A 15,880-nucleotide genomic window follows, 5' to 3' on the forward strand; every position below is an offset into this window, starting at 1 on the left:
TCTTAGAGTGAAAGTGATCATAAACAGAGATATAATTTTTCAGGTCTAATGACTTCTTTACATTTCCTTTTAAGGCTCTTACTTCATCCAGTGTTTCAGTGTTAATGCCACATACCACATTTAGGACAAACACTGCATTATTGAAAAGTGACCCAGCATATGAATGAGACCTCCTGAGAACTAAATAGCTTGTATAGAGCAAGGGAGGAATGTTGCTCCATGTCCCTCTCACATTCCATGTGGAATGTTGCTATGTGGTGACTTCTTGCTTTTACAGTTTTGAACACATGTAAAAGAAGTTTACACTGTTGGAGGCAAGTACTGATCTGAGAAAATAATAGCCAAGGATATAAAAGGTATAAAGTATACCTTTATACATATGATCTTGAAAGAATAACTGTATTTTTAAACTTTTCATGTTGATGTAATATCAAACTTAGAGAAAAGTCGCAATAATTATATTAAAAATTTTACCTGTGTTTATCAATGATTTGTATTTCAATCCAATTGTTTGATCTCTGTCATAAAAATGTACATATTAACTTTATTTATATATATAAATGAGTAATACTCTCAAATGATTCAGAAAAAGATTGAGAGCATATTGGAGACATGATGTCCCTTCACCCCTAAATATTCATAAATATGTATTTCATTAAAAGAAGGTATAATGATCAAAATCAGAAAATGTAAAATCCGTGAAAAAAGTACTATGGAACCATAGTCCATATTCAAATTTCACTATTATTACAATATTGTCTTTAATAGCTATTTCTCCTTAAGCCCAGATCCAATTTAGGATCACATGTAGTTGTCATTTCTATCTAGTCTCTTTTCTTTTTTTGCCAAGATATTTTTTTATTTAATTGAGATGAAATTTACATACATTGGAAGGCACTGGGCTTTAAGTGTACAGTCTGATAAATTCTGACAAGCCTATTTGAATGTTTGCTAAAAGTAAATAGAAGCCTTGAAAATATTATTTTTCCACAATTTAAAGATCTCCTTTTCCATCGATAAACATGTAATAACTAAAATATTTGAAACTAAAATCTTTACTATTGATTTATGAGAAATGCATTTAATAAACTGAGTAATAACTATTTGCAAATATATTCTAGAATTTATCATTAATAATGTACAGAAACAAAACTGATTATTTCCTCACACTATTTAGAAAAATGGAGGCACAAGGGAGCCAAAGGACTTTCTTAAGTTGATAGAATGATCCCATAGTAGATATGAAAATTAACTAGGTATTCTAGCCTATGTCAAATTCTCAGCCTAGACTCTCCTAGCTTGAAGCTACATAGATACCAGTGGCATTCAGTATCCTGTGTGAGTTAAATCACAAGGCCAAAAAGTCAATCAATTTGACTGGTCTAATAAATGAGAAGAAACACATTTGACAGAGATTCAGATTTTCACCCTGTTCCTAGCAATCTTTACCTGGTAAAATCAATACTCTATCACTTGAGGTCAGAGGGTGACCATCTTTATACCATGTCAGTGTAGGAGGAGGAGCAGCGTTTGTCTCACAGTAAAGAGAGATGGGATTGTTGATGATCACATCCTTGGCTTCACCACTCCTGCCAGTATCCAGCATGTTTCCTATTTCCCAGAGCTTGTGAAAACTTGGAGGAACTATGGAGAAAAGACATGAAATTTTGGACTCATGTAAATGACAGTGTCAATCCGTTAAAGAAAGATCTTGGCTGTATTTTCACAAGAGTGATTTGTACATGTAATAAATTAGACAATGTGAAAATATTGTCAAGTACTTACACACCTACCAACTTAGCCCTTAGCTAAAAAAAGTAACAGACAGAAGTCAGAGTTGGTTCTCCAGTGGAAAAGCAAGAAGTATGGAGCTCAGAATGTTGTGCTCATGCTTTGCTCTCCATTTCTGTTCAAAGGCTCTAGCATTTAGAAGATAAAATGTCCTGCTCTCAGGAAGGACCTACTATGATAAACATGGCTAAAGAATATGATCATAGCAGGGAAAACTAATTTTGAGAAATCATTAAAAAATACTGGCTCAATAGAGCATTTCTCAATGATTTGTCTTATTCAGAAAACTAAAGAAGTTATGCAGCCAAGATTAATAAGTCTATTAAAAAATATAATGGGACATACTCAAAGTTTTCTGGGTGACAAGTATGAACTTTCTAGAAGGCAATTTGCCTGTACATCAAAAGCACTGCAAAAGTGTATAACATTTGACCTAAAATTTCCATCATTAACAACTTATGAAAAATAAAAACTGTGTAAGAGTTTTAGGTATAAAGATGTTCAATGAAGCATTATATATGAGTAGTAAAAGCTTGGACACACCCACACATTCAACAATAGGAGTCTGGTTAAATAAAGATTTGGATACTCAACTGATAAAACAGGTATCGTTATTAAAAATCATGTTGACAGTAGTAATATCAACAATAATAGCAAATATCATTTCTTAAGCATTTTGCTAAGAGTTTTATATACTTTATCTAATTTAGTACTCACCACAATTCTACAAGGCATTAATTCTAAAAGTGAGAAAATGGGTTTTAAAATATTTAGGTAACTTGCCCAAGTCAGAAAGCTTGAAGGAGCCTAAATCATCATTCAGTTCCAAGTGTGACTACTTTAAATTCTGATATAATGTTACATTAGCTTTCTGATAAACTTCATGGTATAATGTTAGGGGAAAGCTAACGTAACAGAGAAGTACGTATTGTGTGGTCCCAATTTATAAATGAAGTATACATTTACAAAAAAATATCAGAAGGAAACACATAAAAATAACTGAGGTAATCCTGAATGATGGGATTATTTTCTTCTTTGTTAATTTCTTGAGACCAAGTTTTCAATAATGAATTTATATTATTGTCAACAGAAAAAAAACATTAAAATAAACCAAGTCAAATCTCTTTTTCATTGCTTTGCCGGATCATATAAATTAAATTACATACAATAAACATATTAGTATTACCTTGTATATTCACATCAAAATCCAGCTCATCTTCACCTGCGATATTAGACGCTATACACGTGTATCGTCCAGTGTCTGATATTTGAGCCTCCCTGATTTGAAGTGTGTGTCCACTGGCAGCAATAGTAACATGATCATCTGCTTTAAGGGGCTGTGATTCAATTATAATAATGTTATCATTAAGTACTCCAGTAATAAGCCTCTAAAGAGAGTGAGAAAAGAACTACATATGTATATAAGAAAAAAAAAACCAACAGCTTATGGTGTGGATTTTTAAATTTTAAAATTTTCAGTCTGATAGGAGATACAATGTTCATTCTGGAATACTCATTATTTTAAAAACTGGAACCAAAAGGGAAAGAGGAGGGAAGGATAAATTAGAAGGTTGGGATTAACATATACACACTACTATATAAAACAGATAACCAACAAGGACCTACTATATAGCACAGGGACCTATACTCAATATTTTGTAACAACCTATAAGGGAAAAGAATCTGAAAAAATTAGATATAGATAGATAGATAGATGATAGATAGATAGATGATAGATAAACTGAATCACTGTGCTGTACACCTGAAATTAACATGATATTGTAAATCAACTATACTTCAATTTAAAAAAAAATCTGGATTCAAAGCTCATTTTGCAGCAGAATGAAGTATCTAAATCAATTAGCTGCTATCTTTGCTTTCAATGGTAACAGATATTTGCCACATATATCATGTGGAGTATAATACCAAATAGGACCCCAATATTAGGAAGAATAAGCAGGTTGGGGGTCCTCTATATTATTTATACTTGATCTCCTGAGATTAAACCAGCTTTAAAAAAAAAAGTATAATCCTCTAGGAGTTAAATGTATAACTGAGTCCTATAAACTTACCCTATTTCTGTAGTTTGTGATAAAGTGAAATTGAGCCAGAGAACAGTTTTATGTAAGGAAATAAATAATAATGTGCAAAAAAAAAAAAAAAAAAAAGTACTCCAGTAAATCCTCTAGGGCACCATGCAGTTGAGAGTTTTTATGATTCTTTAATAAGTAAAAATAAAAATTTAAGTGAAATACTCAAGACAATAACAATTTACTTTGAATAAGCTGTTTGTGAGTAATCATGTCTTTATTTACTGACAATTGTAATTCCTATAGTTTACATCTATGCCCGGTGCTTCTGAGTGGTGCATTTATAAATTATTTATGATGAAAAATGTTCTTAGGTGCCATATCCATTTATCCACGTTGGAGAAAAATAACTTCGGCTGATCCCACATTGTAGTAAAAAAGTGTATCTTTTCTTACTATTTTGTAGCAAATGCTAGAGTTTTATAATGAAAGATTGAAGGCATTAGCATAGTCTGATTTAAAAATCACTACTGCTCATTCAGAAACATCATTACTTCATAAATGAGAAAATTTAACCTAGATATATTTATATTACGATGTTTTATTGAAAACATTACCGACATTTAATGGGACATTTCTCATCTTCTAAACATTTCCGAATATACTAAATTCCCTCTTATTCCTTGAAAATTTTAGTTCCTGGCTCACTGTTACTCCTTCCAATGACACTCTTCTCATAATTCTTGGTGATTTCAATACCCACATAGACAGTCACCAATGCTTTGTGCTCTCAGCTCCTTGACCTCCTTTCTATTTTTTTTTGCCCCAACACTCTCTCAGCCACTCAATAGGAGAGTCATACCTAGAACTTATAATTACCAATAATCACATCTCTTCAGAATCTCAGTTTCAAGTTCTCACCTTCTGACCATCACCTCTTAACTTACTAACTCTTTTCCTCTAGAATCCCAACTCCCATTATTTTTTGATCCCATGGGAGGACCCAAAATTCACTGAACTTGCAATCTTTTCCCTATCACTCACTCTCCTCCTGACCCAGAGAAGGTCTATTATGGCAATCACTCCTTGTACAAACTTCTATTAAAAAAAATCAACTCTTTTGCCCCCTCTCCCTTTATTTTATTCCCCTGGAAAAACTGGTTAATACCAGTTTCTGTCCATTCTGAACATCCCCTGATCTACTCAAGAACATTCCTCCAGCAACTGTGTCCTCTCTCATGTGAGTCATCACCAATCGCTTTGTTTCCACTGGATGATTTCAATGTGTATACAACAGTATAATTTCCGCATTAAAAAAAAAATCTCATTACACTGCAGCCTAACTCCACATTCTTCTATTCTGCTTTATAGGCAGTGACTTTAAAAAGTTTTCTACCTTTGCTGTCTCCATTTCCTTCCATCTTTTCTTGAATCCTCCAATAAGGCCTTCACCATCTCTACTTGACCAAAATGATGTTGTCAAGGTCACATGACAAGTGACATCCATGTTGCTAAATTTACTGATCAATTCTCAGTCTTTATTTTACCTGATCAGTGGGATTTAACACGGTTTAACTGGTCTTTATTTTGAAAACTTATCTTTCCTTCTTTTAGGACACATCACTCTCTGCCCCACAACCTCTAAATGTAGGAGTACCCCAGGCCTTGATCCTTGGACCTCTTCTCTTTCTACCTAAACTCACTCTTCTAGTGATCTCATGCAAAACCTTGGACTCATCTTTGACTCATCTCTTTCCCTCACATCCTGCTACCACCTTCATCCAAGCAATCACCATCTATCTCCTGGACCATGGCAATAAATTCATTTCTTCTGCAACTAGTAAAGAAGCCAATATAATCTTTTTAAAGCCTTAAGTCAGATCACATCACTCCTGTGTTCAAAATTTTCCAGAAGCTTTCCATCAGAATAAGGCCAACTGATCTACAAGCAGTATGAATTAACCCTAGCTCTCACCTTTCTCTGTGTTCCCACTGATCACTGCACTCCAGCCAAATGCCTCAGGGCCTTTGCCCCTTGCTAGTCTCTCTAGAATATTTTCCTCTCAGATATCTTATGTCTGCTTCCTTCAGTTTCTGTGAGTTTCTGCTCAACTATCACCTTATCAGTGAGGCATTCCCTATTGTAAGAGATCACACCCTTCACACTCTCTATTCTTCCTGACTGAATTTTCTTCATAACATTTACCTTATCTGGCATACTGTATGCTTTACTTGTTTGTTTAGTTTTCCCCTCCCCCCAAAACTCCATATGAGCAGAGATTTTTGTCTGTTTCCTTCATAGCTGTATCACCTGCACCTAAAATACTATGTGCTCAATAAATAATGAGCAAATACTATGTGCTCAATAAATAATTTGGGACGCAATGTATCATTATTAACGTTATATCACATATAAAGATAGTATAATTTAAACTTTCCATGTCAAAGAAAAACTTCAGAGCATGAATAAGCAAAACACATAGATTCTATCAAAACTTATTGTGGTTAATGCTGCCAATATTTTTGGTGGCTTTTCTCAAAAACACTGTTTCACTCAAGTAGTGTTGCTTATCTGAGAAATGAGCTAGCAGAAGAAAGGATATGGGAAATAAACAAAACCCAGTATCTTTTGTACACATTTTAGGGGACCAATCCCAAATCTTGAAAAATTCAGCAATTTAACTAAAGCATCATAATTGGATCAATTTCAGTCTGGATGTGAAACTAATTTAACTACTCATTATGAAATTTAAAAAAAAACAGCCCTAATTCTTAGTACAAATCTAGACTTTACCCAACTTTTATGTGTGTATGTGCTTGTGTATATGTGTGCATGGGTACAAAATGCAAGGAATGAAAAGGTTTTAGGTAAAATTAAAAAAATATTAAAATTTGAAAGGTGAAAGGAATTGTTTCCATGCAAACTCATATAGAGTTGCTATTGTACCATGAAGTATGCTTGTAGTCAGAAAAGAAACTGTAAACAGAACATGGTGGGAGTTCCATATTTTTCCTTTTGCAATGGCTTCCAGATGAAATTTGCTTATTTTATGAGATATTTTTTTTCCTGGCTGCCAGGATTGCAAAATCCATCTGTGATCTGAAATAATAAAGTTATATCTTTCTGCATCTTAAATCATGACTCTGACCTGAACGTCTACAACTGGAATTTGACTGACCATTTGGTTGATTATGTGTAAAACAGGATAAACATCAGCTTAGCTATGTGACATCTGTATTAAGCAGAGTGTTAACAGCAGCTAAAAAAAATCTATTTTGGTCTTAAAACACCAGCACATATGTTTTTAAAACATGCATGTTAGAAAATAAGTTGAATGAGAAATAAGGGCGTGTGGTCTGAAAGCCAGATTATGTAACTGAAGGATGTGTCTTTTATTGAAAGTTCTTCATTGCCCCCAATTAATTGTATTGAGCACTTAATCATCACATTGAGCTTATTTTTTCCATCTTGGAACATTAAAAATGTTACCCTTTGTAAAAGAGTTAAAGGTGTTTAGAGAAAGTTCTGAATAAACTGAGCACCTGTGTTATACCTATCATTCTAATCTGGCTACTGTCTTTGTGTTTCTTCTCCACAAAGTTTACTTACTCTGAAAAACCACAGAGCACAAAAACCATTCCCCAGTGGGAAGGTGGCTGGATTTTCCAAGACAATTGCTAACGTGTATTAAAACAGTCCTTCAAACTTTAGAGTGATGAAATAATACTAAAATTGTTGAACACGGTTCAATTTTTTTGCAGTTTTATACTCTAGGAGCATGGGATTGTGCTAATTTTAAGGTCACATTGATTCTCTGAGTTATCTGTGTCTGGGTGTTTTGTTTTTTAATTTAACTGGCCATTTTAGTCTATAAAAAAACATCAGCAAATGAAAAAACTTGACTGGCCTGTCCATCCTTGTACCAGCTGAGAGAGGCAGAAGGAATTGCATAGGCTTCACATTCCAAGGTCAGGGTGTTGTTTACTTTGATCTTCACTTCTTTGGGGGAAACACCTGGCCCCAGGAGGTCTCTTTTACTGATTATGGGTGGAACTGCATAAACACGAATATTAAAGTATTAAACATTAGTTCTTTTAAATGGAATGACATGGAACACAGTGAGGATCACTTAATAAGAAAACAAGGAAATAACTTAGGCATCTTCTATGCTCTCCTTTCATCAAGGACCCAAGTTAGCATCTTATGAAATGGCAGTGTTCATATACAGAATGTGAAGAAAACTACCTTTCTCTCCTCATCATTGTAATACTGCCATTTGTAATACTGCCAATGTCCTTCACAGAACAGTTAGTTTAGGTTGTTCCGGGTCCCCAGACACAGTCTGAGTATGACCCATAGAATGCATTTTATTAGTCACTAAGGCGAATGATTCAAAGAACAAAAGATAATAAAAAAGATGCTCTTCCTTTTTAAAAATAAAATTCTGAAAATTTATTGCCTATCAGTGGTAGCATATTTTTTTTTAATAGGTCAATGTACAGTGGATTAGCCCAAAGTCAATGACAAACTCATCGTAGGCTGTTGAATACAGCATATATATTTAAGGAAGAGTTTTGTGCATGCAGGTACTTATATGCAGCAGAATTCAGAAGAGGGTAATTCATGAGAAGAAAATAGAGAAACTTAAGGAAATGCCACTGACAAGTTCTCCAAAAAGCTGAAGAGAGCAGTTTCAGTGGGCTTTCACATCTGTAAGCAACTGAAGTCATGGGCACATTGCTTAATTCAATTTCCATCTTAATGAAGCAACGATAAACGGATAAACGATAAACGATAAACTTTAATGATGAATATAAATAATTATGAACCCATAATGAAAAATAGAATTAAAAAAGTTAGAAAACCTGGAGAAAACTAGGAACATAGTGTTCTTTTGGGACTTACTGTAGACCTTCACTTCATAGTACTTTATCATCTCTCCGGCCTCATTAGTGGCTACACAAGAGTATCTCCCAGCACTGTCCTCCTGTGCATTTAGGATCTGCAGAGTCCTACCTCCTGAAAAGCAGTGGAACACCAAAGAATCTCTGAAGTCACAGTGGCAGCAGGGTTTGCACAAACCACCAGGTTTTAGTTCTTACTATTAACACATTTCTTCTTCTCTATGACAATTCTGTAAGAGACATTTGACACAGGCAAACTACAATACAGATGGGCACTACTTGCTGGATGGAGACATTCACTAAGTCCACGATGGTCCTCCGTGGTAATGACTCTCGTGCTCACTCTGACCCTCCCCTACCTCTCTGCACATACTGTAATTAAGGTTCTTATTTTACTCTCTTCACAAATAGGTCTTCTGCCTTTGTCATCTTCTTCCTCTCATCTACCTGGCGTATCAGTAGAGATTGATCTTGCTAAAACGCCATTTTTATTATGGTATCTTTCTTCCTAAAAATCTTCAGTGGTTCTCAACTGACTAAAGTATAAAGTCAAAACTCTCAAATCCAGGTATTTAAAACATGACTCCAATATTCCTTCCTGATCTTATCTCCTACCTGCCCCCTTTCCTGCCATACCCACATGTATACACAATGTCTCCACTCAAGAAGGAGGTGAGGAGTCTGTTTATTATTACTTGCACATAGATATGCCATTCTCCTTCGTACTTTCCCACACTAGGCATCCTGAAGGATCTGAGATCTCTCCTAACTTATTTCCAACTAACAAAATTCTATAACTTTCTTTAAGGTTTGGTTCAAGTTCTGTCTATGACAAAGCATTTCCTGACTGCTTCAGCCCACGGTGGCCATTCATTCTTTTGAATTCTTATAAAACTTGTCACTATCCCATTTATCATAACCTATGACTATTCAGAACCCATGATTATTCATGGATTCCTGTTGTTAACTAACTTTCACATGTATTATCTCTATACATTTCTTACAGCCAGTGATCATACTTTTAAATTCTTTCTGTTTTCATACATATTGTCAGGTATTAAAGAGGAATAAATAAACTCTGTCAATCTAAATACTAACCTTCAAGGGTCAATTCAACAAAAAGTGAATTTCTACTCTTTTTGGCATTCTACATTATATTTGAGCAATTAATTACACTGTAGTATTTATTTACTTGCCTTTTATTTACTGGTCTTTCAAAAAGTAATTTTAGATAACTTAGATTACAACATACATACAAAATACTAAAAAATAAGATAGCAATAGTACAATACCAGCAACAACATTAAGTATTTTTATAAAAATAGTCAATGATTCTGTTCTTCTGTAAAAGGAAATGGCACAAATGCAACTTGGGCATCTGAAGTGAGCTAATTACCTGGAAGAATACGGATATTTCGGTTGGATTCTAAAGGAGTTCCATTCTTAAACCAGGTGATGGTGGCTGGGGGATATGAATAAGCTTCACAGACCAAAGATGTGGGGCTGTTAAGGATAACAGTGACATCTTCAGGGATGCCATCGCTATCAACACCAGCAATTGTAGGAGATACTGAAAAAGATTTAAAACTTGATCAAAGAAATATATTCAGAAATTTCTTTATTTGTACATTTCTAAGTTTCCATAGTACTTATTTGTGTAATTCCATTCCCTAACAATTACAGAAACAATTGATTAGTGTCCTCATTCTACACAAAAGCAGTGAGAACCTCAAAAAGCTCACAGAGTAATGGAGGAGATGACACATAAAAAGGAATCATAACACAATGTAGTATGGGCAATACTGGGAATTTTGGTGCAGGATATATGGGGGCATGGCATCCAATCCAATCTGAGGTGTGGGGTGGTGTGTGGACTCTCATCAGGGAAGATCTCCTAATGGAGCAGATTTCAAACTGAGCCTCAAAGGACTGGTGGTGGTCAGAAGGTGAAAGAAGGGAGACTACTAGGAGGAGGGAGCATATTGGGAGCAGAGTAGCGTAAACAATGAGGGGCAAGCAGGAAATATATAGAGGATGGATTCAAGGGGGTCAATGCTGGAAGCAGAGGAAAGACAGACAAGTACATCTGTTCCATAAAAGATAGTGAGGGCCTGAACTAGAGCAGTGAAGAAAGGCATAAAGAGGGGGGAGCAACTAAAGAAAAATTCAGGACATCAACTGGCAGGATTTGATGATAGAATTTAAGGGGTAAAGAAACCAACGTCAAATATAACTTCCAATTTTATTGCTTGGGAACGAACCTAGGTAAACTTCAACGAAGCAAAATAAATAGAAAATATGGAAAGATTTGCTCACTTAGGAGGGGAAGATGATTTGTTCAGTCTGAATATCTTGAATTTTAAGTGCCTGTGAGAATTCCAGGTAGAAATGTCCAACAAGCAACTGTATATAGAAATCTGAACCTTGGGAGAAGGATCAGGGTTGCAGGTATGGATTTTAAAAAGTCTCCAGTTGCTAAGAGATGATCATTAAACCTCTGGGAATTAAGTTTTTGTTACTTGATGAGAATATCTAGAGTAAAATGAACACTGAAGTAAGGACAAAACATGAGGGGACCTAATGTTTAAGAGACAGATTAAGTATGAGTCCATAAAGGAGGGAGAAAGGGAGCAACCAAAGGGGTGCAAGGATAACTGGGGAAGAGCAGTGTCCAGGAGAAAGTGATACATAATATCCAAACGTTAAGATAAGGACTGAACAATGTTCATTGCATCTAACAACAGGGTAGTCTTCACCACAGCAGTGTCAAGAATGGTGTGGGCAGAAGCCCATATGTAGTGGGACAAGAAGTATAGACAGGGAGTAGTGACTATATGAAGTGATGGAGACAGCAGAAGGTAAAGCTGAAGGTAAGGCAGATGGTGGGCATGACTGGCAGACCAAAGAAGGGGGGAAGATATAGGATCAAGGGCATAAGCAGAAGCAGTAACTGTGAACAAAAAGGATAACACCCTCTGGGAAAAGAAAGGGTAAAGACACTGAATTATGGCTGGTAGACTGGAAATTGCCAGTGCACACACCTGAACAGCCTCAACTTTATATGAAGTTGGTGAAAAGAAGACTTGAATTCAGATCCCTCATCTTCAATGAATGAGGGAAAATGATAAGAAATAAGTAACTAGGAAGCGGGTAGGAGGCAGAGGAAGGAATATAGTCAGAAAGCATGACTTGAGATGCCTGGGGTAAAGAATAAGTGATCTCCACTGGAGAGAGTCCCCAGGGAGCTAATGTCTCTTGGGAAGTCAGATTTCAGTTACTGAAAGGAGCCAGAAAGAGTTTTAAATCAGGTTTCCAGAGGACAGGGATAGGATGTGGACATGAGCCAGTACTGGGAGGTGAGTCAGTGGTAGGAGGAAGGAGGCATGAGGAACATAGAGCTCTAAGAGAAGCAATGGGCTACAGGAGAGGAGAAGAAATCCAGGGCAGGGCATTTGCCTTTCATTCGCTGATGGGCATGCAGGGAAGACGGGTGTGTTAGGAGACAACTGGCTCATGAACTCTCATTCTTACTTATCCACGCATCTGTTATTCACTGCTATGTTAGGTGCTGGGGCTATATCCTTTTCAAGATAAAAAGGGTTCTGTCCTAGGGAGTTTATAGTTTTATGTAATTATTACTTATATATACGATTTATTTGACACTTACTAATACATTATCCAGTATTCTGACTTAACATTTCTGGCCTATATATCTCTTCTACTCAATTAGACTGTAAGCTGCCTGAGGACTGTGTCCTCTATGGGAGTTTCTACGTATGGGACTACATATTCCCCCAGTCTAGCCAATAACTATCAAAACATACAAACAAATAAAAAATTGCAAAAATTTGCATCGCATTATAGGTCAGTTTATTTAAGTAGAATGAAATGTGTTTTGATATTAGTAATCAAATACAATACATTTAGGTGGTGCATTTTAAATTTCTAACGTGAGCAGAAATTAGGAATCTATTTTAATATCATTTCCAAGACATAAGTATAACTTTAATGCTGCAGAAACTGAATGTGTAGTTATTTCATCATTCCTACTCCATATTTTTTCATGGTGTAGTTTTTATTGCTCTCAAAGGGCTTGATATTCAAATGTACAAGCTAATCTGTATTAAATCAGAAGGAAACCACGTGAGATTTAAAACCTACACTTGTAGTTGCAGTCTACATTTTAATCTAGGAATCTTCACAGCTTATCACTGACAATATAGAATTTACACATTATATATTAATTTCAAGGGGAGGGGATTTATCTGGGAAAAATAACTATTAATTAAATGGCAAAATACCTAAATTTGCAACGTCCAGGTAATTTACTGCACAGCAATACCTGTCAACTTTCTTCCTTTAAGATTTTTTAGGGATCAGTGAGTTAGCAAATGACACAGATAAACACACATAAAGACAGATGAGCAGCATATTATGTTAAGAAAAAGAAAATCTACGGTAGTTGCTCACCCCAGCAGGAGCAGATGTTCTGCTCACAATACTGCTACATAAGTTGGCAACGGGAAGGAGGGGAAATGTGTTTTAAGACAGAGGAAAGCACACTTCTAAAATAAAATCATTTTAATGATGTTTTGTTTTGTTTGAACCCTTCAACCTCCCAAGGGACTGTGTTAATTCACTATCGCTCATGAGCAAGCATACAGTTTTGGTGTGCTTGTCTGCATCTCCTCTCCTTCATCATAGTTACCAACAGAGATATCAGTATGGGCAATTACCAATAATGGCAGAGTCCCACAAAGAAATGATAAAACATCTCACGGTGATCCTCTTTCACTGTTGACCTGCTTCTTTTTGACCAGTATGTATTTTTCCTTTACTACTGCTTATTTAATATCTATCTTGTTCATAGTTGTACTTCACACAAAACACGGTACCTGGAATATAGTAGGTATGCCAAATGCAACGAATGAATGTACGAATTAATAAAAGAAAACCAGCAAATGTACACAAGCACTGGTCCTTCTGAAATAATGAAATTCTATGGTAGAAATATTAAGTAAACAGAAAAAGAAGAGAATTTGGCCTATTGCCATGGCTGATTCTTCAAGATTTGCAGCAATGCTTATACCTACCCAACACATTAAGACTAAAACTTCTGCTCTTGTCACCAGCTGTATTAGAAGCCAAACATGTATATCTTCCAGTGTGTGACACTTGGGCATTGGTAATCTGAAGAAAACGGCCACCAGACATAAGATGATGGGTGTCATCTTCTTTCAGGAACTGCCCATCTTTCTGCCATGTAATTTCTGGCACTGGATTCCCTATAACAAAAAGTCATTTCTGAGAGTTGGCTAATAATCACATGTCTACAGTTGGTAACTAAAAGGATGCATTTTTATTCATTTCCCTTTTAAAATATTCCACTTCTGAAACAATGCAGTAGCCATGCATTTTAAAATAAATTTGCAAACATAACTGAATTTATAATAATAATCATGCTATGATTTTAAAAATCTATAAGTGAAAGAGTTATGTTAGTCTCTGTGTTTAACTAAATTTATAGCATACCTTAGGCTATTACAATTAAATATTTTCATAGTAAAATACACTTAAAAAATAACGGAGTATACATGTTTACTAAAATTATTACTCATGAATACCTTTGCATTCATATTAAATTTTTAAAGAAGATTTTTATTTTTGAGGGAAAGCTGTATAAAAAGGAAAAAAAAACTTTAATTAAACAATTCAACAAGCAGATATGTATGCCAGGATTCTAGCATAGATATATAGATAGGTAGAAAGATAGAAATATCTATTAATTATTCCTTTAATATTTATAGCCTAGAGAAAAAAGATCTTTCATATTTTTCATGGGACTTTTGTTAAATATTAAGTTTTAAATTGCTCAAACATTTTGTTTTTGAAAATTTAAAACTATAAAAACACGTTCTGTTAGGAAAGAAGATTAGGATGATATCATATTAAGGCACAACTGTATTGGCCATGGAGCTTGTTCTATGGCCCTGCCTGGGCAGGAAAGCAAATTCACAGGCCTACCCAACTGCTGAGTATAGCACACAGTCCTATCCAACTAGGAAGTATGACCAGAGAATCCAGGTAACTCAGGCCTATTCTACAGTTGCACTTGGGCAGGAAACCAAATCATTAGTCCTAACCAACTGTTCCCAGCCAATGGCACCCCCCGTCCCGACCTCACATCTAAGGCAGAGGCAGTGGCCTCACCCAAATAGAGACCCTGAGAGAAAACCCCACCTGCCCAAGGATGCTACCAGCTGACCCATCCAGAATCCCAAGTTGAGTTGAACAGTGAAGGACAATCTCTGCTGAAGCAAACCTGTAAAGTCTGGAATCAGAGACCCTTTACTCAAGTGTGCAGATACCAATACAAGGAATCAGGTAAACATGACACCTCACAGGAAACTAATAAAGCTCCAGTAACTCAATAACTGACCCTAAAAAATGGAGATCTATGAACTGTGAAATCAGAATAATACTCTTAATCAAGTTTAGTAAACAAAATGAAGAAAACAATGCATGAACAAAATGAGAAGTTCAACAAAGAAATAGAAATCATAAAAAAACCACAATCAAACAAATGAATGCTAGAGCTAAAGAATAGAATGACTGAACTAAAGAATTCAAAAGAGAGCTTCAACTTCAGAGCAAAAGAAAGAATCAGTAAACTAGAATATAGTTCATTTGAAATTATCCAGTCAGAGGATCAAAATGAAAAAAGAATGAAAAGTGAAGAAAGCCTACAGCAGTTATGAGATACCATTACAAAAACAATATACACATTATGGAAATCCCAGGAGAGGAGAATGAGAAAAGAACAGAAAGCATATTTAAAGTGATAATGTCTGAAAACTCCCCAAACGGACATCCAGACTCATGAGGCACAAAAGATCCCAAATAGATTGAACTAAAAAAGGGCTACACTGAAACACATTATAACTAAATTTTGAATGTAGTAAGAAGAAAGCAACACATCACATACAAGGGAACCCCCCATAAAAGTATAGGCAGATTTCTCATAAGAAACTTAGAAGGCTAGGAGAGAATGGCATAAAACGTTCTAAATATTGAAAAAAAGCCTGTCCACCAAGAATACTATAGCTGCCAAAATATGAAATGACAGATAAAGATTTTCCCAGACAAGTAATAGC

The 15,880-nt window shown here is 35.4% G+C and overlaps 1 protein-coding gene across 1 annotated transcript in view; it reads right to left on the reverse strand.

Moving 5' to 3' along the window:
• Positions 1-15,880, reverse strand: part of HMCN1 (hemicentin 1) — a 522,545-nt gene that overhangs the window by 160,907 nt on the left and 345,758 nt on the right. The window contains exons 49-54 of the mRNA XM_033853373.2: positions 13,820-14,011; positions 10,123-10,296; positions 8,728-8,841; positions 7,730-7,875; positions 2,978-3,128; positions 1,450-1,644 (exon numbers count right to left, since the gene is read on the reverse strand). Of these exons, the coding sequence (XP_033709264.1) occupies positions 1,450-1,644; positions 2,978-3,128; positions 7,730-7,875; positions 8,728-8,841; positions 10,123-10,296; positions 13,820-14,011 (972 nt within the window). The remainder of the gene's footprint in view (positions 1-1,449; positions 1,645-2,977; positions 3,129-7,729; positions 7,876-8,727; positions 8,842-10,122; positions 10,297-13,819; positions 14,012-15,880) is intronic.

Source organism: Tursiops truncatus, chromosome 1 (assembly GCF_011762595.2).
Source record: "Tursiops truncatus isolate mTurTru1 chromosome 1, mTurTru1.mat.Y, whole genome shotgun sequence".
Lineage (NCBI taxonomy): Eukaryota > Metazoa > Chordata > Mammalia > Artiodactyla > Delphinidae > Tursiops > Tursiops truncatus.